Genomic DNA, 25,103 nt, shown 5'->3' on the forward strand with positions numbered 1-25,103 from the left:
GTTGAAGGTGAGCACCAGGGGCGTTCTGTCCTTGTTATGGTTGGAGGGGTGGGGCTGAGGGCAGAGGTGCGGGATGTGGACGAGATGCATTGGAGGGCATCTTTAACCACTTGGGAAGGGAACTTGTGGCCTCTAAAGAAGGAGGCCATCTGGTGTGTTCTGTGGTGGAACTGGTCCTCCTGGGAGCAGATACGGTGGAGGCGGAGGAACTGGGAACATGGGATGGCATTTTTGCAGGAGGTAGGGTGGGAAGAGGTGTAATCCAGGTAGCTGTGGGAGTCGGTGGGTTTGTAAAAAATGTCAGTATCAAGTCGGTCGTCATTAATGGAGATGGAGAGGTCCAGGAAGGGGAGGGAGGTGTCAGAGATGGACCAGATAAATTTAAGGTCAGGGTGGAATGTGTTGGTGAAGTTGATGAATTGCTCAACCTCCTCGCAAGAGCACGAGATGGCACCAATGCAGACATCAATGTAGCGGAGGAAAAGGTGGGGAATGGTGCCGGTGTAATTACGGAAGATCGACTGTTCTACATAGCCAACAAAGAGAGAGGCATAGCTGGGGCCCATACGGGTGCCCATGGCTACCCATTTGTTCTGGAGGAAGTGGGAGGATTGGACCTCCTGGCCCAGAGGCATGCTTTGACTGTACTATGAGACCTGAAGAAGGACTCATGCCCGAAACGTCGATTCTCCTGCTCCTTGGATGCTGCCTGACCTGCTGCGCTTTTCCAGCAACACATTTTCAGCTCTGTACTTTGATTTTTAGTCCTTGATTCTAATCTGTTTTTTTGCAAAAGCAATCTAATTCCTTGCATTGCGTTCTGCGCAAGGCTTTGTTTTAAAAAAAAGTCTACCTTTAATTTTTGGATTAATGATTGCTGTCCCCATTTGGTCAACGTTTGACCACTGTTGTGATATCTTTTGCTGTGTAATAATATTTAGCTGGTTCAGAGTTTGTGTGTAAACACAACTCCAATTTAATTTTTATTTTTCATCAATCAAATAACTATATTAAACTCTGTGATTTGTTCAATAGATATTTTGACAGCAGTGGCTCTGTAACACGGTTATCTCAGAGTCAATAGGTTTTGGGTTCAAGGCCCATTCCAGCAACAAGATTTAGATTGACAATCCTGTACATAATCTGAGGAAATGCTGCCCTGGATGAGACGTTAAACTAAGGACCCATCTACTCTTGCACAAAACATCCCATGGGACTTTTTTGAAGATTTGGGGGTGTTATCCACGGGTTCTGGTCAATATTTATACTTTAAGATAATTTTGCAGCCGATATCCATCGTTATTTGTCAGAACTTATAGTACATAAAAAGGCCGCCACATTTTCTGGATTGCAGCAGTATTTCATTGTCTGTAAAGCTGTTCAGGACATCCTGAGGTCATGAAAGATGCTGTATAAATTCTAGTTTATTTCCCTTGATCACAGTTTGTTTGCGTCCCTGATCATGCTCTCACAACCTTCCTTTCCTTTCTCTTTGCTCATTTAGAGCCAGGTCAACTGAGTTTTAATAATTAGTGTACTTGCAGTTTCTGTAGAGTATTTTAGTATTTTGGGATGGATGTAATTTTAAATTGTGCAAGTGTGCAGAATCCAAAATGTGATAGACTATATTGAGAGATATTAAATGGTTGCTTTTGTTTTGTCCGTATTTTACTGCATTGAGATATCTTGAGCAGATGGATTAAACATGTTCAATTTAAATTGTGGCCATCGCATGCTATTTCTAAGCACAAATTCAACATTCCTGTCTAATATAAGAAGTTTTTGATGAGCTAACATTTCTCAGCAAATAAAGCCAGCCAATAGTCAGTCTGTAAACTGATTCAAGTTTTATAAATTTTGCTGTATGCAACTGCTGGTAGTGGGCGATAACATCTGGAGCTTGAATGCGTGGTTTCATTTTACTGGAATGCAAAGTCCCTTGCATGTTAGCTAGCCATTAATTTTGGATATTCTTTGTGACTGTACGCTATCCAAAAGGAATTTATACGTTATTTGTCAAATAATGTCTGTCTTGCTTCTCACTCCAAATGCAAGTCAAAATTCAGGCAGTTGCTCTCTTGTGCAGCCTACTAACCAAACCATGGAAAAGAACGTTCGTGCATTCCTTAACTAACCAACATTTTAGATGCATTACTATTTTGCATCATGATAAACTTAAGGTGTCATTCCTTAGGTGCATATCTGCGGAATATATTTTACTCATTTGAAATTAAACCAAAATACTGCTCTGAATTGGGCAGTAACAATATTGTTGTATAAGTGTTACCATTTGAGTTTTGGACAATTGTAAAAATAAAACTTTTGGAATGGAATTTTCACTGAAGTTAACTTGTTTTTCAACACAATTTGCTTTATTGCCATAAACATTAAATTTAGGTACTAATTAAAGTGAGCGAAATTCAAGTTTCTGCAAAACACAAACATTGTGATAACAAAGAGGATCCTGAAGAAACTCAGCAGACGCTTGCATCTGTGGAGAGATTTACAGTTAACATTTCAAGTCTAATAACTTCATAACTGTAAAATGATCAACATTGTGATAAATCCATTTTCAATTGTATAAATCACTTTGTTGGGTTGCAACTTTTAAGAATGCTCCTTGACATTTTTAATTATAGATCGTGGTGATTCATTACAGATTTTGCACTCAGTGAACACAAATTAATTTGAGTGGCAGCTCAGTATGAATGAGAATTTTTTAAATGAGAGAGTACTTTATAGTCACCAAATATATCCTGATACTTTTAACTCTTGTTCTGAATACTGTGATTTCTCCATCTTTCTTTGATATTTCCTTTACCTCAGGGTAGATTTGCTGCTCTATTTAATACTGAGGGCAATGAGAACTCTGACTCAGTATAAGTAACTTTTTTTTGTATACCTGGAGCACCAAAACACGGAATTTGCAAGGATTGTCCTTAAGTAAAACATTTGAGAGGTACTGTTTGTAGCTGGCTAACACTGCATTCAGCACAGAACATTGTACAGGGAAAATCTATTAATAATTATTTGAACTATAGAAATGAGGAAATCCTGAATAAGCAATCCTCTCCGTATCAGGCAGTATCTGAAGAGAGGAAAAAGGGATCTAACATTTCAGGTCAATGACAGTTAATCAAAATTTGAAGATTCCTAATTTGCACTTTTATCGCTGCTCAACTATAGTATCTGGCCTCGTGGATTTGATTCAGTTCCATTTTGGTATGCAAAGGTAAATGCAGAGGAACTTCAATTATCCAAATGACATGGGCAGGAAGTATTTTGTTCGAACAATCGAATGCCAGATAACATAATTTAGCCAAGCATCGGGACCTTGTGATCTTGCCGGATAATCCGAAATTCGGTTAATCGAATGCCGGATAATTGAGGTTCCTCTGTATTAGCAAAGCTCCTCCCGGTTCCTGTTCCGTGACTCTGCGCACAACCTGTATATTTGGTGGTGTTGCTACTTCGGTTAGTCACTTGCTTACAGGTGGGTTTTATGCCAGAACAAATGGCCTTGTGAGGAGAAAGAGGGACATGGGAGCAACAACAAATTTAATAAAACATCCAAAGGTGTTTTTCGGGAGCATTACAAAACAAAGTATGAAACCAAACTGCATAATGAGGTAATCGGTCATCTGGCTAAAGGCTTGATTAAAGTGGAAGATTTTAAAAAACATGTTAAAAGATGATTAAAAACCAAAGTATTCTAGAATTCCGGGCCTGAGCAAGCAAAGGCATGATCACCAAGAGTAAAGTTATGCTCACGAAGCCAGAATTAGAATAATGCAACGATCTTTGAGTGGTTTTGGATTAAAGAAAGTTACAGAAATGTGAGGTCATGTAGGGATTTGAAAATAAATGAGAATTGTAAATTCAAGACCTTGCTTGACGTGGAGCAATGCAGGTCAGCGAACACAGGAGTGATAGAGAAATAAGGTTTGCTGCATGTTACAATGCGGAGACCAGAGCTTTGGCTGATTTCGGGTAGCAATTAGGAGACCAGCTGGAACAAGTTGAAATAGTTGAGCCCAGAGGTAATTTTTTTTATCGGGAGAGGGATGGAGTTGGTAGCTAAGCAGTGGAATTTGGAGAGGCCAGCAAAAGCAGTGGCTGCATAGGAGAAATCTGGTATGGAAATGCAGTTAAATGCTGGTATGGAAAGGAAAATGTCATTAGAAAAGTTTACCAGATGGATTTCTTATATAATAGAGCATTTAAAATTGTTATAATATTAAAACTGGACTTGGAAATAGCATAGAGTCATAGAGGTGTACAGTACGGAAGCAGACTCTTTGGTCCAACTTGTCCATGCCAACCAGATATCCTAACCTAATCTAGTCCCATTTGCTAGCACTTGGCCCATATCCCTCTAAACCCTTCTTATTTATATGCTCAACCAGATGCATTTTAAATGCTGTTACTCTCCCAGCATCCACCATTTCCTCTGGTAGCTCATTGCATGTATGCACCAGCTTCTGTGAAAAAGTAGCCCCTTAGGTCCTTTTTATATCTTTCACTCTTAACCTATGCCCTGTGGTTTAGAAACACCCCGCCCCCATCAGCATCACTACCTCCCCCCCCCCCCCCCCCCCCATGATTTTATAAACCTCTGTAAAGTCACCCCTCAGTCTCCAACACTCCCAGAAAAACAGCCAGAGCATACTCGAGCTTTCCCTCTAGCTCAAATCATCCAACCCTGGCAACATTCCTGTAAGTCTTTTCTGAACCCTTTCAAGTTTGCAAAATATCCAGATTACAGCAGATGAAGTGCTGTATGTCTTGAAACGGTTAAAGGTGGATAACTCCCCAGGACCTGGTCAGGTGTACCTGAGAGCTCTGTGGGAAGCTGGAGAAGTGATTGCTGGGCATCTTGCTGAGATAGTTGTATCATCGATAGTCAGAGATGAGGTGCTGGAAGACTGGAGGTTGGCAAACGTGGTGCCACTGTTTAAGAAAAGCAGTAAAGACAAGCTAGGGAACTATAGACCCGTGAGCCTGACCTCAGTGGTGGGCAAGTTGTTGGAGAGAATCCTGAGGGACAGGATGCACATGTTTTGGAAAGGCAAGGACTGATTCGGGATAGTCAACATGGTTTTGTGCATGGGAAATCATGTCTCACAAACTTGATTGGGTTTTTTGAAGAAGTAATTGATGATGAGGGCAGATTGATTGATGGTACAATTTTGATTGATGAGGGCAGAGCAGTAGATGTGATCTATATGGACTTCAGTAAAGCGTTCGACAAGGTTCCCCATGGGAGACTGATTGGCAAGGTTAGATCTCATGGAATACAGGGAGAACTAGCCATGTGGATACAGAACTGACTCAAAGGTAGAAGACAGAGAGTGGTGGTGGAGGGTTGTTTTTCAGACTGGAGGCCTGTGACCAGTGGAGTGCCACAAGGATCGGTGCTGGGTTCTCTACTTTTTGTCATTTACATAAATGATTTGGATGCGAGCATAAGAGGTACATTTAGTAAAGTTTGCAGATGACACCAAAATTGAAGGTATAGTGGTGGACAGTGAAGAGTGTTACCTCAGATTACAACAGGATCTGGACCAGATGGGCCAATGGGCTGAGAAGTGGCAGATGAAGTTTAATTCAGATAAATGTGAGGTGCTGCATTTTGGGAAAGCAAATCTTAGCAGGACTTATACACTTAATGGTAATGTCCTAGGGAGTGTTGCTGAACACAGAGACCTTGGAGTGCAGGTTCATAGCTCCTTGAAAGTGGAGTCGCAGGTAGATAGGATAGTGAGGAAGATGTTTGGTATGCTTTCCTTTATTGGTCAGAATATTGAGTACAGGAGTTGAGAGGTCCTGTTGCAGCTGTACAGGACATTGATTAGGCCATTGTTGGAATATTGCGTGCAATTCTGGTCTCTTTCCTATCGGGAAGATGTTGCGAAACTTGAAAGGGTTCAGAAAAGATTTACAAGGATGTTGCCAGGGTTGGAGGATTTGAGCTATAGGGAGAGATTGAACAGGCTGGGGCTGTTTTCCCTGGACCATCGGAGGCTGAGGGGTGACCTTCTAGAGGTTTGCAAAATCATGAGGGACATGGATAGGATGAATCAGCAAGATCTTTTCCCTGGGGTCGGGGAGTCCAGAACTAGAGGGCATAGGTTTAGGGTGAGAGGGGAAAGATATAAAAGAGACCTAAGGGGTAACTTTTTCACGCAGAGGGTGGTATGTGTATGGAATGATCTGCCAGAGGATGTGGTGGAGGCTGGTACAATTGCAACATTTAAGGGGCATTTGGATGGATATATGAATAGGAAGGGATTAGAGGGATATGGGCCGGGTGTTGGCAGGTGGGACTAGATTGGGTTGGGATATCTGGTCGGCATGGATAGGTTGGACCGAAGGGTCTGTTTCCATGCTGTACACCTCTATGACTCTATCCTTCCAATGGGAAGGAGACCAGAATTGCATGCAATGTTCCAAAAGTGGCCTAACCAATGTCCTGTACAGACACAGTCTGTGTCTTGTCCTAATAAGCAATGTTAAACCCCAAATATCTGGGTTATTGTTTTTAAAACCTGAGATTTGTCGCTGTGCCATTGAAATGTGAACATGATGCACTTCATTTCTAATCTCCACTTTATTTCTAATTTCCAACTAATGTCTGTAATATGAGGAAAAAGTTTATTTTTTAAAAAATCCCAAGTGCTGGAAAGAGCAATGTGTTGTGTGTTTGGCTTTACCTCTGCCTCCACAGTGCTATATCATACTTTCAACCACAGTTGGGAGCAGGTGCCAGTGCAGAGGTCTACCTTTTAATGCATGTTAATTGCGCTTCTTGCAGTCATTTTGCTTTGTCAAAAAGCAGGAATTGTCTGTCAAATGTCAGATGCATCTACATCTGATCTGTAGTTTGGAAGTATAGAACTGAACAAGAGAACGGAGATTCCACGAAGAGCAAATATTGTCTATGTTAGGATAGGTCCTGAGCGGAAGGAACTTAGCAGTAGAGAAAGAAAGGTAGAAAGTTTGGGGGAGAACATTCAAGAGGAGGAAACAAAATAAATAGGAGGAATGGGAAAATATGTGATTGAAGCAGTGATTCAGCAGAGATGCAGTAGAATATGTTTGAAGTATAACATTGTTTAAAAAAAGGCTGACAGAATGTAAATTTACTGGTAGAAAAGGTTAACAAGAAATCTATTATAACTGAAAAAAACATGAAATTTGTTTCCAATGGTTGGTAAATTAGTAACATGGATGTTGACTGATTCTCATCAATGATATCTCTATCTCAGTACTTCTCAAATTTTTTCGTTTTGTGATCCCATTTTGAGACTTGAAAATTGATGCTACCCCTACACTGAGAACTGAGACATCAGTAGTCAGGAAAGAGAACTGAGAGAATGGGTGATCTGTGGGAATGCAATTGTTATATCTTGGTCAGAACTCCACAGTGGAGATTGTAGCTTCAGAGGTTAAGGCTCCAAAATTTCAGCTCATGGTTCCACTTGAGGTCCCCACTTTGGGTATCAAGTCCAAAGTGTTCTTCATCCAGCATGGCTTGTTTATTTTAATGCATGGTGCCTTTTATCTTTTGCATGCGTAGTCCTTAAAGAGAGTAATTTGTGAAAAAATGGCACAAAAAGTATCTTCATGTTCACTACCTGGTCACGCACATGGACGGCTTAGAGGAGGCATAGATGAAGCAAAAAGGACATTTTAAATAATTTGACATATTACTTGTATGAGCTCTGAGTTCTTTACTACAAGTCATATACAGACAGTAATATTGTTTTAAAGTAGATTAATGAAATACTGTATTTGCAAAGAAAGGATACCAGAGCAGTGAATGGAATTAGAACAGACAGCTCCAGTTGAGTGCATAACTTGTTTTCTAAGTGTAACAAACAGCAAAGAGGGGAGAGAAAAGGCACAGAACTAAAAGTCAACAAAGATGATCAAATAGAGAAGCCAAGTAAGGTTAAACAAAATGATAAACACGATTTCAGTTCCTTTGAAATTTAGTACATTCACAGTAGTGATAGGACAGAAATGCAGAATGTGGGAACAAATGGTCAGAACTGACAAGTTCTTAGTCAACATGTGGATGTTCTGCAAATTACCATTCATAAAGAGGAGTAGAGGGTCGTCATTTAGATTAAATGTTTGCAGTGAAATTTTATTATGATTTGCTTTTATAAAAGGGAGTATACATTGTGACATTTTGTATTAGGTCAGAGCTTATGCTAACTATCAACTTTCAAAATCAATTGTACAAAATAAATTGAAAGAGCAGTTTTTTAAAAACAGTTAAAAAGCAGTAATACTTCACAATTCAACTTAGTGAAAATGAGCAACTTAATGAACTTGTCCTTTATAATCCACTTATTCAAACAGTCGCAGAATTAGTGATGGATGTTTGTTCTGTCATTTTCAATCACTGAATAGTTATGTTCATCTTGCATTAGCTTACAGAAATTCAATGAGTTACAGTAAGAAAGCTGTCCCCTAATATATTTCCAAATGTAATTTAAGGGCATTGGCCAATGTGCTTTTGATTATATTCAAACATTAATGCTTTTAACATGTAGAATCCATTTGCCAACCAGATCCTGAATATCATGGTGAAAATTAGATTTTTCACCCACTTTTATGACCAAATTTTATAATTTCATTATTTTTCAAGGTCTCCAAGTGCTTCAAATTTTTCAACATTGCCAAAGGTTTCCCCTTCAGCTCTATCCAATAATTATAGCAGCTTCAACAACAGAAAGTAAGTAGTGCCTCTTCAGAACTGTTTGTAAATATGTCTGCATGCACTTTTAAAAAAATATATTTTGGTTTGTGAATGCAGTGGCACTGACTTTTGGATTGGTTTTGATCACTAACTTGACAGTAGGATAGTTGTTGCTCATGTTATCTATTTTGATATTGAGTGTTTATAATCAGTGCAATCAGTGTATGTGGCAAGACAGATTTTGTCGCAACTTGTGATAGGTAATCCTGCTTTGGAGAATGTCATTGTCAGCCCAAAGATGTATGGTGTGGAAAGAAACTGGATCTGGTCTTGGAAAGTTTTCCTTATTGCAATTGATTCCTGGTTGGAAATGGAGGGATTTTGAAACTGTCATGATGATGCTCAAAAAAACCTGAGCTGCAGTTATGTACACTTCTATGTTCTGTGTGCAAATGAGGAATATTTCCTTTGAAATTCCATTTAAACTGTTATGACTCACTGAGTAACAAACATTATTCTTGATCTGTTTTGGCATGTCTGCTTGGTGAAGTCTTTTCCTCCTATGTATGCTATCAGGTAATACAAAAGGCTCCCGTTTCTGTTTATTTAGTCGGTTGTGTTTCGGGATTACAGACATTCCAAGAACTAAAATGTTTCCTAAATGCAAATCCTGTCATTGATGTATTTGTATGTCAAGATTGTTGAGTGGGAGAAAGAGAAGTGTAAACATTTTGGAGGAAAATAAAATAAGGAAATGGAAAAGTGGAACTAATGTACTTCGTACAATTTTGGTAGTACAGACTCAGGGGCCAAAGGGCTTCTTCTGTGCTCTAATTTGAAGATTCTGTGAATCTGAAAGGCTAAATTAATTTAGTAAAGAGTCTGCTTTAATTTGCATAGATTTATTCTTCACTTGTGACTGTTACTCTACCTATATGACCTGACTGAATGCTGATAGATTTATGATATCAGTAGCTGCTATTCTATTCAATGAATTATTTTGGTATTAAAGAAGTAAGTTCCTTGACTGAAACAAAGATAAAATGTTGGAGAAACTCAACAGGTCTGGCAGCATCTGTGGAGAAAGAAGTACAATTAACATTTCAAGTCTGACATGACTCTTTTTAGAACTGATAGGGTTTGAAAAGGGGAGAAGGAGGAGCAATGAGACAGATGACACAGAGGTTTATTCAAAACTTAAAAGGGGTTGCTAATAATAGTGAGAGAGAAATAGAGGTGTAAAATAGGTCTAAGAGCAAAGTAAACAAGGTGTAAACAAGACCAGGTGGGAAGGATGGTAAAGGAGACATGTAAGAAAATGGAGGATAAATATCATGAGATTGTGTTCTGAAGTTGTAGAAATCAGTATTGTCTCCTAGCAGCTGTAAACTGCTTAGGCAGAAAATGAGGTAGTGTTTCTTAGGCTTGAGTTGTGCTTTGGAATGCTGCAGGAGGCCCAAGAAAGAAATGTTAACTTGAGAGCAATGTGTTCAATTGAAACAGTCAGCAACTGGAAGGTTAGGATCATTCCAGTGGACAAAGCACAGTCATCCAGTCTGTGTTTGGTCTCGTCAGTGTAAAGGTGATCACACTGTGAGCAGCAAATTAGAGAAGACTAGATTCTGAGGAATACAAATAAGATGCTGTTTCACCTGAAGGTTGTGTTTGGGGCTGTGAGGAGGTGGGAGGTGAATGGGCATATGTTACACCTTCTGCAATTGCATTGGATGGTGCCATAGTGGGGTGAGGAAGTGGTGGGAGTGAAGGAGAAGTAGATAAGCATGTCACAGAGAAAATGAACCCTATAGCCCAAGATGATATATGAATGCAGAGACTAGTGGGTTGGAACTGAAGGGAGACAATGGCCAAGTGCTATTATTGCTGGACTGTTAATCCAGAGACCCAGACAACATTCCGAGAGCCTGGATTCGAATCCTGCCATGTCGGATGGTCAAATTTGAATTCAATAAATATCTGGAGTTAAGAATCTAATAATCATGAATCCATTGTCAATTTTTGAAAAGACCCATCTCATTCACTAGTGTCCTTTAGAGAAGGAAACTGCCATCCTTACTTGGTCTGGCTTACATGTGACTCAAGACCCACAGCAATGCAGTTGACTCTTAGCTGCCCTCTGGACCATTAGGAATGGGCAACGGCAGCGCTGACCACATCCTGTGAATGAATAAAGGAAAGAAATCGAGGATGGGGGATTCCTGTAGTTCTGGGAAGGAGGGGAAGGTGTGGGGCCTGAAGTGCACATGATGGGTCAGATAAATTAGAGGGCCCTGTCGACAGTACTAGGAGAATCCTGAGTTGAGGAAAGGTACCGCAATGGATGGTAGTGTAGTCGAAACAGATCTAGTGATGAAAATGGGATTTTGGAATGGAATTCTTGCAAGAAATAAGGTATGAGGAAGGTAACTTTGGGAGTCAGTGGACAGTCTATCTCCAGAAGGGAAAACGGGGAAGTGAAGAAAGGGGAAGAAAGAGTTAGAGATGGACTGAGTGGAGAGCAGGGAGCAGCACCAGTTACGTAGTTGATATAACACAGCAAGAGCTGTAGATGGGGGCTCCCCCAAGTAGGACTGGAACAAGGAATGTTCCCCACACAGTTCTTTGATTGCTTTGGCAATGTTGTAAATCTGGCAATTGAATTATGGCATGTTATTCATGAGTAGAGTGAAACCTTGAAGGCAATCCTGCCTTCAAGAAATACTTGTCTTTTTAATAGCCTCTGTTAAATGCCTGTCAGAAAATCCAGTTACTTTAATTCAGTAGCGTGGTACAGGCTGAAGTAAATTAATGAATGTGGAGTAAAGTCATCAAAAATTAATGAGGTTAGATAAATGCAGCAAAATGTTGATGCAAGAGAAGTGATTGCAAGAGAGAGCCTATCAGTAGATATGAAAAAAACTGATACATTATAAACAGCACAGGAGACTGATTCAAAAGCAAGTTATGGTCAGTCATGATCAATTATTTGATGGACAGTCATATAATTGATAATTGAAACATGCCTACTGTTGCCTAACACCAGTGAAGATGTCATCCAAGTATTCGAGCAGATCCGCAGAGTGATCAAATGTGTGTAGCATAATCATCCATAGAAAACCATGTGAACAATTGTTTTCCTTCTGAATTTGGCTGGACCTTTTCAGTACAATTGATAACTTTTAAATTAATCTTTGCTTCCATAGGTTTAGAAGCTACCTATATAACAGCGATAACTTAATTGAATTAATCAGATGTCATATTAAAGTGATACACTGTCCCAATTGCAATTGTAGATTACTACTGGACTTTAGATAGTCAAAAAATAATGTTTAAGTGTAATTATAAATTTGACCTTTGGTGCACTTTACAGAATATTGTTTTCCACTGTCAGTTTTATGTTCTGCTTTTGGAAAAACTATAACTGATTTTCCAAATAAGCAAATTCAAATAACAAAGTTATTTTGTATTTGAGATCCATTCAGTGGAAGTGTTTTTGTTTCTTCATAAGCTTGGAAGGTGTGTGGCTCCAGCTCCATTATGAAAATATCTGTTTGCAATGTTTGAATGCCAGCAGAAAAAGCCGAACATTAGTCTTTTGTAAAATTTGTACCAATCTATATAAAGCATTCTTTTCGATTTGAAAGATCTGTTTTGTTTAGTAGGAACACAGTCTACATTTCATACATATTCTCAATGATTTTGTGCAGTGGAGAGATTAATGAAAAGAAACAGTTGCTCTAGAGTAAGGATCAATTGAATTTGAAAACATTGCACAATTTGAATAATTTATTTTAACCAGACATACTAGCGCTCAGACGATATGGCTTTTAAATTCTGGACAGCTGGAGTTATGCACAGTCTTTAAACAATATGAGCATTTGTAGTTGCACATCGAATTGGAAGCTCTTAGCTTCCCATTGGCATGGAGTTAAGTCTCTAGTTGACCCATTAAGTTACAGGTTCTGAGACTTGGTGTAAGATGCTTTTGCAGCAGCAAGATTTTTGAAAACCATCCTCCTCCTCCTCCTCCTCCTCCTGACATTTCACTCGTGCTTCTCTGAACATTCTACTCCTGCTCCTTCAGAGTTGTAAATGTTTATCTACAGACTCCTCTTGTGTACATCTGTGATGATACCAGAACTTGCAAAACATACATTAGTACCTAAGTAACATAAGTAAGCCATTCAGTTTTTCGAGCTGGTTCTGCTGCTTAGACAGATCCTAACTAATCTATACCTCAACTTAATTTGATTCGTATCTCTTACTAAGCCACAGTTCTGCAAATGATTTCTACTGTGGTATCTTACATAAATCATTTCTTACAACACGTATAACTGGTGCTGTCACTGAAGTGAGGCAAGTTATGCCCCTGGCAATTGGGATATATTGTGAGGAAATGTGAAATTGTCCATTTTGACAGGAGGAATAAATAAATGTGATATCTAAATGGTGAAAGATTACAGAAGAATCTATGTACCCTCATGCATAAATCTCAAACTGTTAATATGAAGTGCAGCAAATATTTGGGAAAATCGATGGAATGTTATGATGCATTGTGTGGACAATTGAATGTGTTGAAAGCAGTTCATTGAAGGTTTGCTAGACTAATACCAGGAGTGGGTGTGCTTTTTTATGAAAGATTACAGCGGCTAGGCTTATTTGCTGGAGTTTGGAAGAGTAAGAAGTGACTTGAAACATGCAGGATCCTTAGGAGTTTTGCCGGGGTGCATTTAAAAAGAATGCTTTCTTAGGAGAGAGAATCAAACCTCTTTCAAAATAAGGACCTACCTGTTTTAAGACAGATGAGAATTTTTCTTTTCAGAGACTGAGTCTTTGAAACTCTACTTCCTCCTTTTTTTGAGGCAGAGATTCCATAAATATTTTCAAGCGCATGTTGATGAACTCTTAATGACCAATTGGGTGAAAGGTTATTGGGAGTAGGTGCAATGCTGAGTAACCAAGTCACTCATCATCTGCTTGAGCCTGTTCTCCCATTCAGTGCACTGTTGCGCCTGCACCTTATATGTGCATATATTGGATCTTCATGTTAAAACCATACCTTTCAAGGAAGTTGAAATAATATGCTTTGTACATTAGCGACAAGTGGCTTACTTGGTCAGTGAGTTATCACTATTGCATCCAATTTTGTTCCTTCCCTTTCTTTGGATTTTGCCCCAGTAGTTTGCAAATCTTTACGATAATAGCTACATGGGTTAAGATTAGAGTGGTGCTGGAAAAGCACGGCAGGTCAGGCAGCATCCGAGGAGCAGGAAAAATCGACATTTTGGGCAAAAGCCCTTCATCAGAATGACTGCAGGAACTGCAGTCAAGATCAATTAACCAAGAATCTGGATAGAAATCAAACCTAGGACCAGCCTGGTCTGTATGGCTTATTCACACTGGATAAGCAACATAGGCCATCAGAGAACTGGAAGGAGCTGTATTAAAAGTTGCAGAGACACTTTCTTTAAACTTTCTTTCTTCAAGGGCTCAGCATCTTAAAAGTACAAAAATCATACACTTTTAATTGGTTTAGAAGATTGAGTGTTTTCCTTTTAAGACAGGTGCAGTAATTGTAATGTGTATAGATAGATTCTATCTCGATTGGATTAAGAAGGTATCATTGTCTGAAGAGAATCTAAAATGAAAAACTATTATTTTTTCAAAGATCATTTTAAATTGATACCCAGATTTTATTGTACCTTTGGTTTTCATTTGTGAAGATATTTTAGTGAAGTACTTTCAAATCTCTTTTCAATTTAAGTCAAAAGGGCAGAGGGCAGTACTCGACAAAAAAAAGTTGTTGGTGTAAGAAATCAGAAACAAAAACAGAAATTGCTGGAAAACTCAACAAGCCTGGCAGTATCTGTGGAGATAAAGCAGAACAATGTTTCAGGTCCAGTGACCCTTCATAATGATATAGCTAGGAATAGGTTAGTATTTATGCAGGTCATGGTCTCGGGGGTGAGTGGGGGGTGGGTTGGAAGAGGATGGAGATCAAGCCAAAAGAGAGAGCAAAACAGATGGACAGACAAAGGACTGTGTGAATGTCAGCCTGGGAGAATGGACTAGCTGACAATGGGTTGTATGTCAGAGCAGCCCATGTGAGGACAGGGTCTGGTGTGTGGGGGTTTGGGTAAGGACATGGGAGAAGGTCCTCAAGCCCTAAAATTGTTGAACTCCATATTAAGCCCAGAAAGCTGAAGAGTTCTAAACAGAAAATTAGGTGCTATGTTTCCAGCTTATGCTGAGCTTTGCTGGAGCCTGAGACACAAATGCTGGCCAGGTAAAACAATGGTGTGTTGAATTGGCAGGGAACCGGAAGCTCAGGGTAATTTTTGCAGACAGAACGTAGGTATTCCACAAAGTGGTCACCCAGTCTACACTTCATTTTCCCCAATGTAGAGGAGACTGCATTGAGAAGCAAATACAACAGAATAGATTGAGTGAACTGCAGTTAAGTTGCTGCTTCACCTGGAGGTTGGGGGAGGGTGGGGAGGTTTGGATGATGAGGAGGGAAGAAGTAAATGAGCAGCTGTTAGACCATCTGCGATTGCAGGGAAAGGTGACTTCGGAGTGTGGGGACATATTGGGAGTGAAGAAAGAGTAGATGAGGATGTCCTGAAGGGAGCAGTCCCTGCGGAAGGTTGACAAGGGAGGGAAGAGGAAAATGTGTCTGAAGGTGGTGGAAATGTTTTGGAGGGATTCACTTGGCCCCTCTATCTCTCTCCTTTACCACAACACTGTTGTTTTCTCCTCCCAAGTATTTATCCAACTTCCTTTTAAAGTCTGCTATTAAATCTGAATATACTACGTTAGGCTGTATATTAAAAATTCTTAACATTGTCATTTTTAAAAAATGCTTTGTCATATCACCTCTTTCTTTTGATAGTCACTTTAAGTTTCTATCTTGGCAGCCTTTCAGCCTTTGAAACTCTTCTTTACATTTATTTTGTCTAAACCCTTCATGATTTTAAGCATGTCTATCAAAACACCTGAAAGGTTAACCCTGTCTGCTCTATGGCTAACTTCTCCTATCTGTAATCATCTTTACTTCAAAACTCTCTTCAAAGTCTTCCGAGAATATGATGTCCAGAATTAGACACAGTACTCAGTTTGGGCTGAACTACCATTTTATACAAATTGAGCATAACTCCCTTGTTTCTGTTTTGTCATTTCTAAGTCCCAGAATCCAAAATACATTATAACCGCCCAGTCCTGCCACTTGCAAATTCTGCACCAATCAGACTCTGTTGCTGCAACCCCTTTAAAATCATACCATTTTGCTTCTATTGCTTCTCATCATGCTTCCTACCAAAGTGATTCATCTCTCACTGAAATTTATCTATTGTCAGCCCATTCCACCAGTTTGTTTATCCTTTTGAAATCTTTTCCTACTTTCATAACTATTTTTTATAATTGAATTCCAAATTTCAAATTTATGCCGTATAACCTCCAAGTATAAATCATTAGTGTGCATCAAGAACAGAAAGTGATGCTCATATTGAACCCTGAGGCACTTCATAGCATAACCTTTCAATGCAGCTTTCTGTTTTATGTTTTCTATCCAATTGCTGATTTTGATTCCATCTTACTGCTCCCTGTATAATTTTAATCTGATAGACTTCAATTTTGACTAATGCCTAGTATCTAATAAGTATCTCTTTGAACTTCCATATACGCAGAGGCAACTGCACTTCCACCACCCAGACCCTGTAAGATACAATCAAAAACTTTGGTCAAACACTGTTGCCTTTGTTCACTCTCTTTTTGCTTATCCAAATGGCTGTTAATTTCTTTCTGGATTATTGTTAAGAGGAACCAAGCTGTCACTATCATGGTTAAACTGACTAGGCTGCAGGTGCCAAGCTTATTAGTCAGTCTTAGAGCAAGGTTATAACATTTGCAATCCACCCTACCAGTCCTCTATCATCTCTAGCTGTGAAGAATTGGAGGGTTGCGGTTGTATCTCTGCAATTTTGACCCATATTTCCTATACTAATCTAAGATTCAACCTCAGACAGACTCTGCAGTAATTCCTGTCATCTACTGTCTCATTCAGTATCCTAACAACTTCTTTGTTCACTGCAGTTTTTGCAAAGTTCTCTTTCTTGGTAAACACCAATGCCAAGTACAATTGGAGAATATTCTTAGGCTGAGTTGCAGTCCCAAATCCTTGTTAATGCTGCTGAAATATTTAGCTTCCGTTGAGGTAAATTGTATCCATAAATAGATGAACCTACCGTCCTTTCTCTTTACATAATATGGGCATAAATTAAAGCAGCATATTCATCATTCCTTAGATAAATGGCCATTGTAAAGTTGGATCTACTTATAAATAGCTGCTGAGTTTCAGTATTGTTGGGTTTTCCCTTAAATAGATTTAGTCCCTTCCAGGCACTCTGTCAGGCATTCCTTTCAAACATCATGACCGGCTAAACAAAGTATCTAGTTCCTCTTGTATTTGATGAAATGTGCAGGGAAAGAACCATGGAATCCGTACAATGTGGAAACAAGCTATTCTGATTATACATCTGTCTTTGTGAGAGAGTGGGGGCTTGAATTAAAGATTGGGTTTCAATCTTAGACATTAATTAGATTACCTTGCTATTTAACATTGCTAATGTCATTCTACTGTTGATAAATTAAGTCTTTTATTTGAGTTATAAACCCGGTGTCTGTTATCAATTATTCACAAAGTCTCGTTCTGGTTATTGAAAAAGGCTGGTTAGGAACCATTGGGGTCAATTTTGAGGGCCATTGACCATTTTAAGTTTTCTTCGAATATGAGGGCAGAGACCCTGATTTTATTTGGCCATCTATGTCTTTGTCATAACACAAACTACTCTGCTGTGTTCCTGTCTACTGTAGTCTTTCCTGCACTGTAGTACCATGACAGCCTTTTCCCTTTTTAACAGATGCTGCCTGCTTTTCTTTTTGTGTCCAGGAAAAAGAACTTGCCAACAGAGTGAATGCAAGGCTTTTGCTAAGACTGAATAATAAAACTGCTCATTGGTGACAAGATTTGGAGAAACTACTGTGCTTAAAATGCCAGCTTGCCAATATTTTGACCACCTGCAGTTTATTTATGAATGTACTTTGAAGGCAAACTCTGTTAAATATGCTTACTTTTAAAAAATATTTTCAGGAAATATCATTTCAGAAATGCCACAATATGATCACTTACTATCAAATGCAAAAGCTATACAGTGTTAAAGTAACCAGCAGAAAATAATCTAATTTTGCCTTTGTATATTAAGAATATCAGAAAATTCTAGCATCTACCAGACCATTGCTCTTGTATGGCCAAACTGACTAGAAAATCTCCCTATGGAAGCTTTTAACTGGAACTGTGTTCAAGAAAGCAGTTTGTCTCTAATCTCACGTTTAGTAGTACAATATGCTAATATGTTCTGCATTTTTTATGATTTTCATTTGCATTTACAATAGTAAGCGCTCAAGTTTAGCATTCTTGAGCATCAAATTAAAAAGTTTACGCAACCGACAGAAGTATATTGTTTATCTTCTGTATTTTGAGGTTCCAGATATTCATGTCACGAACACAGTTGCTACAGCAAGGCCCATGTCAATGGCTGGGTGGTGATATTTTTCCAGACAATGAAGTAGGATCTACAATTACACAACTGCCCTCTTGCTCTCGTCAACCATCACCCCCTAAAAATTGACATGCATCTACACCCTCAGACCATGAGTATACAGGCATTGGATATGATAACCTGTGAAGAATGGTAGTTCCCAATGAAAATTTATCCCTTAGTCATCACTTTTTCCTGAATGGAATACCTGGGTTTTCTATGGCAGTCAGCATCTGATTATACATAGCTCCTGGGTTCAATATAATCCAGTATGTTCTTTGACAGCCAATGGATTTGAATCAACTCTTGGGCCCCTTAGTGTTTGCTGGAGGGTAATTGCAAAAATACAAACCTTTCATCTTTGCTACTGTCTGTTTGCTGTTTTGATGAAGCGAGTGCATCAACATTGTTCCTTCTTGAACAGTAAGCAACTTTTAAATTCCTTAAACTTAGGTCACTAACTTAATTCTTGACTGAATTACATGTTGTAAACTGAGATAATACAAGCACAAATTTTCATTTTTCTAACATAAAAAGCCAACTGTTCTTCTTAGTGTAAGGAAGTATTTAAACAGTTCTTATAATGGCACGCCCCCTAGATATTTATCTTCTGCACTGAAATTGAACAAGGCTAAATAATGACGAGTATGGTTGTATGTCTTGAAACGGTTGAAGGTGGATAACTCCCCAGGACCTGGTCAGGTGTACCTGAGAACTCTGTGGGAAGCTAGAGAAGTGATTGCTGGGACTCTTGCTGAGATATTTGTATCATCGATAGTCAGAGGTGAGGTGCTGGAAGACTGGAGGTTGGTAAACGTGGTGCCACTGTTTAAGAAAGGCGGTAAAGACAAGCCAGGGAACTATAGACTGGTGAGCTTGAACTCAGTGGTGGGCAAATTGTTGGAGGGAATCCTGAGGGACAGGATGTACATGTATTTGGAAAGGCAAGGACTGATTCGGGATAGTAAACATGGTTTTGTGCCTGGGAAATCATGTCTCACAAACTTGTTTGAGTTTTTTGAAGAAGTAACAAAGAAGATTGATGAGGGCAGCGCAGTAAATGTGACCCATATGGACTTCAGTAAGGCGTTCGACAAGGTTCCCCATGGGAGACTGATTAGCAAGGTTAGATCTCATGGAATTAAGGGAGAACTAGTCATTTGGATACAGAACTGACTCAAAGGTAGAAGACAGGGTGGTGGTGGAGGAGGGTTGTTTTTCAGACTGGAGGCCTGTGACCAGTGGAGTGCCACAAAGATCGGTGCTTGGTTCTGTACTTTTTGTCATTTACATAAATGATTTGGATGCGAGCATAAGAGGTACAGTAAGTTTGCAGATGACACCAAAATTGGATGTGTAGTGAACAGCGAAGAGGATTACCTCAGATTACGACAGGATCTGGACCAGATGGGCCAATGGGCTGAGAAGTGGCAGATGGAGTATAATTCAGATAAATGTGAGGTGCTGCATTTTGGGAAAGCAAATCTTAGCAGGACTTATACACTTAATGGTAAGGTTCTAGGGAGTGTTGCTGAACACAGACCTTGGAGTACAGGTTCATAGCTCCTTGAAAGTGGAGTCGCAGGTCAATAGGATAGTGAAGAAGGCATTTTGTATGCTTTCCCTTATTGGTCAGAGTATTGAGTTCAGGAGTTGGGAGGTCATGTTGCGGCTGTAAGCCACTGTTGGAATATTGCGTGCAATTCTGGTCTCCTTCCTATCGGAAAGATGTTGCGAAACTTGAAAGGGTTCAGAAAAGATTTACAAGGACATTGCCAGGGTTGGAGGATTTGAGGTACAGGGAGAGGTTGAACAGGCTGGGGCTGTTTTCTCTGGAGCATTGGAGGCTGAGGGGTGACATTATAGAGGTTTACAAAATTGAGAGGATAAATCGGGAAAGTCTTTTCCCAGGAGTGGGGGAGTCCAGAACTAGAGGGCATAGGTTTAGGGTGAGAGGGGAAAGATGTAAAAGAGACCTAAGGGACAACTTTTTCACACAGGGTGGTATGTGTATGGAATGAGCTGCCAGAGGATGTGGTGGAGGCTGGTACAGTTGCAACATTTAAGAGGCATTTGGATGAGTATATGAATAGGAAGGGTTTGGAGGGATATGGGCCGGGTGCTGGCAGGTGAGACTAGATTGGGTTGGGATATCTGGTCGGCATGGATGGGTTGGACCGAAGGGTCTGTTTCCATGATGTACATCTCTATGAGTTTGGGATTCTTCAGGATAGCCTGGAAAAAAAATCTAAAGACATGCTTAGTCATTTCTTCATTTGTCCCTCCTTTTTGCTGCTGTACCCATCATATATTTTAAGAGTTGTCCTGATGTTTCAATCTGAGTACCTGCAGATTAATTGCACTTCCATCAATCAAAATACACTGTGTAGCTGAAATGGCGCATCAACTAAGTTAATAACTTCAACACATCTCAAAAGTTAGCAAAATAAATATAAGTAAAAGTGTTTGTTTTTCTATTTAGGAGGTAGGGTTATGTGGATTATGGTTACATTCTTTATTTGGAAAGAGATCAGAATTGTTTATGTAGTGTCAGCATTATTTTTGTTTCTACAGTTTCATTTTGGAGCCTAACTTTAACTGACCATAGCTTTTAAACTGCTTTCTACAGTTATCATACTTTTTTTAAACAGGAGTGTGTTGCCTTTCTCATCAGTACTCTTTGTAAGTGACCTTGGGAGACCGAATTAGTGATTCATTTATACGTTCATCATTTTTACAACTTCTATGACAACACTAATGCCCCAAAATCCCTGCAAATTTTGATTTGAAGTCCTTGAGGTTGTAAAACTTACTGTTAAGGAAGAATTAAATCAGACTGCACAGCATTGCAACTTTTTATTTTCAAAGTGGACTTCCTTTATGCACAAATGAAGTAGGGCCAGTATATTCTCTTTTCCTACTTCCCTCATCAAAAAATTGACCAAGTCACAGCTTTTCTGCACAGCTTGCTTGCCAGGATGCATTAGTCAGTTCCTTATTCCTCCACAGGCTCCTCACTGCATGTGAAGCCTAGATTGTGCTGTCTTAGCAGACCGCACTATAAATAGAACCTCTAATGTACTGAACCAGTGATGTCATGGAGGCCTCTGGAATGCTTGCACCCTCACCTGTAACTGAAGCTCACCCTTTCCTTCTCGATTCCTGTTAACCTTGTCTCCATGATGGGTTCCATGCTGTAAAAAGGAAGAAATGAGATGATTCTATGTTGTTGGTGTATGAAGTCAGACTGCTTGAAATTAGACACAAATTTGGAAAACAAAGTGAGCTGTGAAAGAGCTCCTGTAAATGAATGGTAGTGATCCCAGTGCTTATGTAGGAGGTCTAGTAGTGCTACAGATTTATGCGTTATGACAGTGATACGGGAAAATGTTTTTGGTGCCCCGCAATTCATATCTGGATTATTCTAAGTCTTAACATTTTAATCTGTAGTTGCAAATACTTTAGGTGTAAGCCCTGATATTACCTTTTTCATAAATGTATGCATGCTTGTTAGCTTAAGAGCGATAATTTTTCTTTTTCAACTAAATTCTCCATTCTTTTTCTTTCAGTGTGAAAAATTCAAACTACTGTATTCCCCCATATGCTGGCTATAACAGCTACGATTATCTAGATGCAGGAAGACACAGTGAACAGAGTGGCCTGTGTGGCTTAAGTAATTTGGGTAACACTTGTTTTATGAATTCAGCTGTACAGGTAGGTCGTTAAAGAGAGATCTGTAATCATTTACTGCTGTGAATATTTAGTGCTGAAGTTGAGAGTTTTTGTGGCCTTTAACTTATGTAAAGCAACTGTAGAAAATATTGCTATCTGAAACGTTTTCACTGAAATATCCGTGGGGTGGTAAGTTTCTGCTTTAAGTAAAACCAAGTGTGGTCAGTTGCACTTGTTAGATTATGGTTCAAGTTTGATTGTGTTAATGATCGTACAGATGATTTTTAAAGTCTTGCGTGGACCAGTGCAGTCAGTAATTTAGCTCTGTTGTAAAGTATTCCTTGAAAGAGTGACAATTTAATGCAGCTTTTTTGTTCCTGCAACTAGTTTGTCTTAAAATAATTTGCAATAAAAACAAATGGTCTTCCACCTGTGAGTAACATGATTTGTCACAGAAAATGACTCGAAAACGTTATAGTGTACTATTTACTCCTTTCATTGGTAGTTCATAATACAATCATTGCTAAAAAGAGAGACATGCTGCTGAAGCTTTATGCTGTGCAGTCATAAGAACAAGCACAAATGACAAAATTAATTAACTTTGGCGAAGATACTTGTCCAGATCCTAAAATTGTTAATAAAATCCATTCACATTGGAGAATAGGGCGATTTGACTTTTTCAAAAATCATGATTGTGCACCTATCATTTTAAGTTTGAGCAGGTGGAAGCTCTTTATAAAAACAAGTTCTATATTTTTCATTGTGATTTTTGTAAGTGCAAAGCATCAAACAATTAAAGATTGAAGTGCATATCTGCCCTCATTTTTAGATTAGATTAGATTACTCAGTGTGGAAACAGGCCCTTTGGCTAGTGTCTTTTGAGGCTCTCCCCTGAATCTGTATATCATCAAAGACAAAGCAACCTACAAGGTTAGCATTTCATGCACCATTCACTCCTTCCACCAACAGTGCAGGAATGTGTACTATCTGCAACTTGCACTGCAGCAACTTTCCAAACCCCTCTCAACAGCTTCCAAACTTGCAACTTCTAGCACAGAAAATCAAACAGATGACTGACACATGGGGACATCACCTCCACCACTTTCTTGACTTGGTATTAGATCACTATTTCTTGATAGCCACTTGGTCCAAAGCCTGAAACTTCCCTTTCTAACAGTACTGTACCTGTATCAAATGTCCTTAACTGCCCTTGAAAAGGTGAGCTGCTTTATTGGTCTCTTCTGTCGTCCACATGATTTAGATAGACCCACAGAACACTTAGGTAAGAATTACAAGATTTCAACTCAGTGGCTGTGAATAATAAATAAAACCAAAAGAACTGCAGATGCTGTAAATCAGAAACAAAAACAGAAATTGCTAGGAAAGCTCAGCAGGTCTGGCAGCATCGATGGAGAGAAATCGGAGTTGCTGTTTCAGGTCCTCAGAGCCTGATTAAGAAATGCTTAGTCATTATTTGTAGGTGCAAACAAATCTCTCAACTAAAACTTGATTTATCTGTTTTTATGTCCTTTTTAATACGTACTTCTGGTTGCAAGCTGAATCAATTACTGCACAACAGTGGAATAGGTTATCCAGGGATGGAAAAGCCATTGACATTGTTGTTGAGCAATTCAGTTGCTTTTATCTTGGGTTATATTCAGACCACATCCAGAACAACCCCAGTAATAACTCTGCCTCGGACACTATTATTTCTATGAATTCACCAAGTCCATTTTCCTCCATCTTCCTTAGTTACATGCTGCCCCTTGGTGACTTAAACCTATTAGCACCTGAAACTTCATCCTCCTGTTCATTCAGCATGTGCGTTTGGACTCTGAAAAATGCTCATGTTGCATCTCAACAGACTACATAAACACAGGATGTGTTGCTATTGTTTGCTCTCTGTTAATCATCCAACGTCTTGCAACGACTGAAGGATAACCACTTTTGCTGCATTTCACAGCAATATTCAGTCAGCTCTGACTAACATGTAGCAATTGGTCAGCCTTATTTAAAAAATAAATTCTTGGTAAACCAGTTGGGATTAGTTTTTTTGTTAATTTATACAAGTTTATCTTTCTTTCTTATAGTGTTTGAGTAATACCCCTCCACTGACAGAATACTTCCTATCCGATGAATATGTGGATGAGTTAAATCATGACAACTTACTGGGAATGAAAGGAGAAATAGCTAATGCTTATGCAGATCTCATCAAGCAGATGTGGTCCGGAAAATATAGCTATGTTACACCAAGGGCATTTAAGGTATGTATTAAAACACATAGAGGAAATAAAGACTGGTATTTGATCTTTTGAATTAAGCTCTTTGATCTAATGAAATTTTGCATCGGGTGAAATTTAAATGCAAAGTAAGTAGGTGCAGCCTCTATTATGAAGTTCATGCCTGTTTATCCTCAATTCTATTGTGTCATGTGTGAAAGAAGTTTAATTGTATAATGAACAGAATAAACTGACAAATTGAAAGGTTATAAAAATTTATGTAACCTCAATTTCAAACAAACCTCATATGTTTTTATATATATATATATTAAATAAATACAGTTTGACCAAGCAAAAGACACTGAAGTGTCACTAAAATGTCACAAATGAACAAGCATTATTCCAATTTCTGTTGTTCTCTTGTGACCCGGACTTCACTTTTTAATTATGAACCCAGAGGATGAAGGCAAAACCTTTGCACCTAACTCAAGCTGAACTGTAAGTTTAATGTTTACTCCCGCAAACAGAACGTGGAAGGCTATATTAGGCAAACCTATACCCCTATATAGTTGTCTACACTGATATCTTCCAACGGCTTTGGATGTTAAAGAAAATGCCAGTAGTCTATTTATAAGAGTTCATGTGCACAGTTGGGGTAAAATATTCATACCTGAGCAAAGGCTTTGGTTCAGAAAATACATTTGTATGTGTGAATGATTTGAACTATCTCTGGCATTGTTCAAAAGATATTGTTATAAGTTTGCAATCTCAGACAGGCTGTTAGCCCCTTAATTCCTGCATTTCTGACAGATAGTAGAGGCCATATCATTACAGGGGGCTGAAAAAAATAGCCTCTAGACAGAGGTTTTCTGTATCTCCATCTCCAAGCCACCTCAAAACAGAAAACAA

At 39.0% G+C, this 25,103-nt stretch overlaps 1 protein-coding gene across 5 annotated transcripts in view; it reads left to right on the plus strand.

Annotated features, from left to right (window-relative positions):
- Positions 1 to 25,103, plus strand: part of LOC132824853 (ubiquitin carboxyl-terminal hydrolase 15-like) — a 114,153-nt gene that overhangs the window by 61,962 nt on the left and 27,088 nt on the right. For 4 of the 5 annotated variants that reach the window (XM_060839640.1, XM_060839643.1, XM_060839644.1 and 1 more), the window contains 3 exons: positions 8,660 to 8,746; positions 21,873 to 22,017; positions 24,066 to 24,239. In XM_060839640.1, coding sequence (XP_060695623.1) covers positions 8,660 to 8,746; positions 21,873 to 22,017; positions 24,066 to 24,239 — 406 coding nt within the window. The remainder of the gene's footprint in view (positions 1 to 8,659; positions 8,747 to 21,872; positions 22,018 to 24,065; positions 24,240 to 25,103) is intronic. The other variant, XM_060839641.1, reaches the window with a different exon arrangement.

The sequence above is a fragment of the Hemiscyllium ocellatum genome, chromosome 19, assembly GCF_020745735.1.
Source record: "Hemiscyllium ocellatum isolate sHemOce1 chromosome 19, sHemOce1.pat.X.cur, whole genome shotgun sequence".
NCBI classification, from domain to species: domain Eukaryota; kingdom Metazoa; phylum Chordata; class Chondrichthyes; order Orectolobiformes; family Hemiscylliidae; genus Hemiscyllium; species Hemiscyllium ocellatum.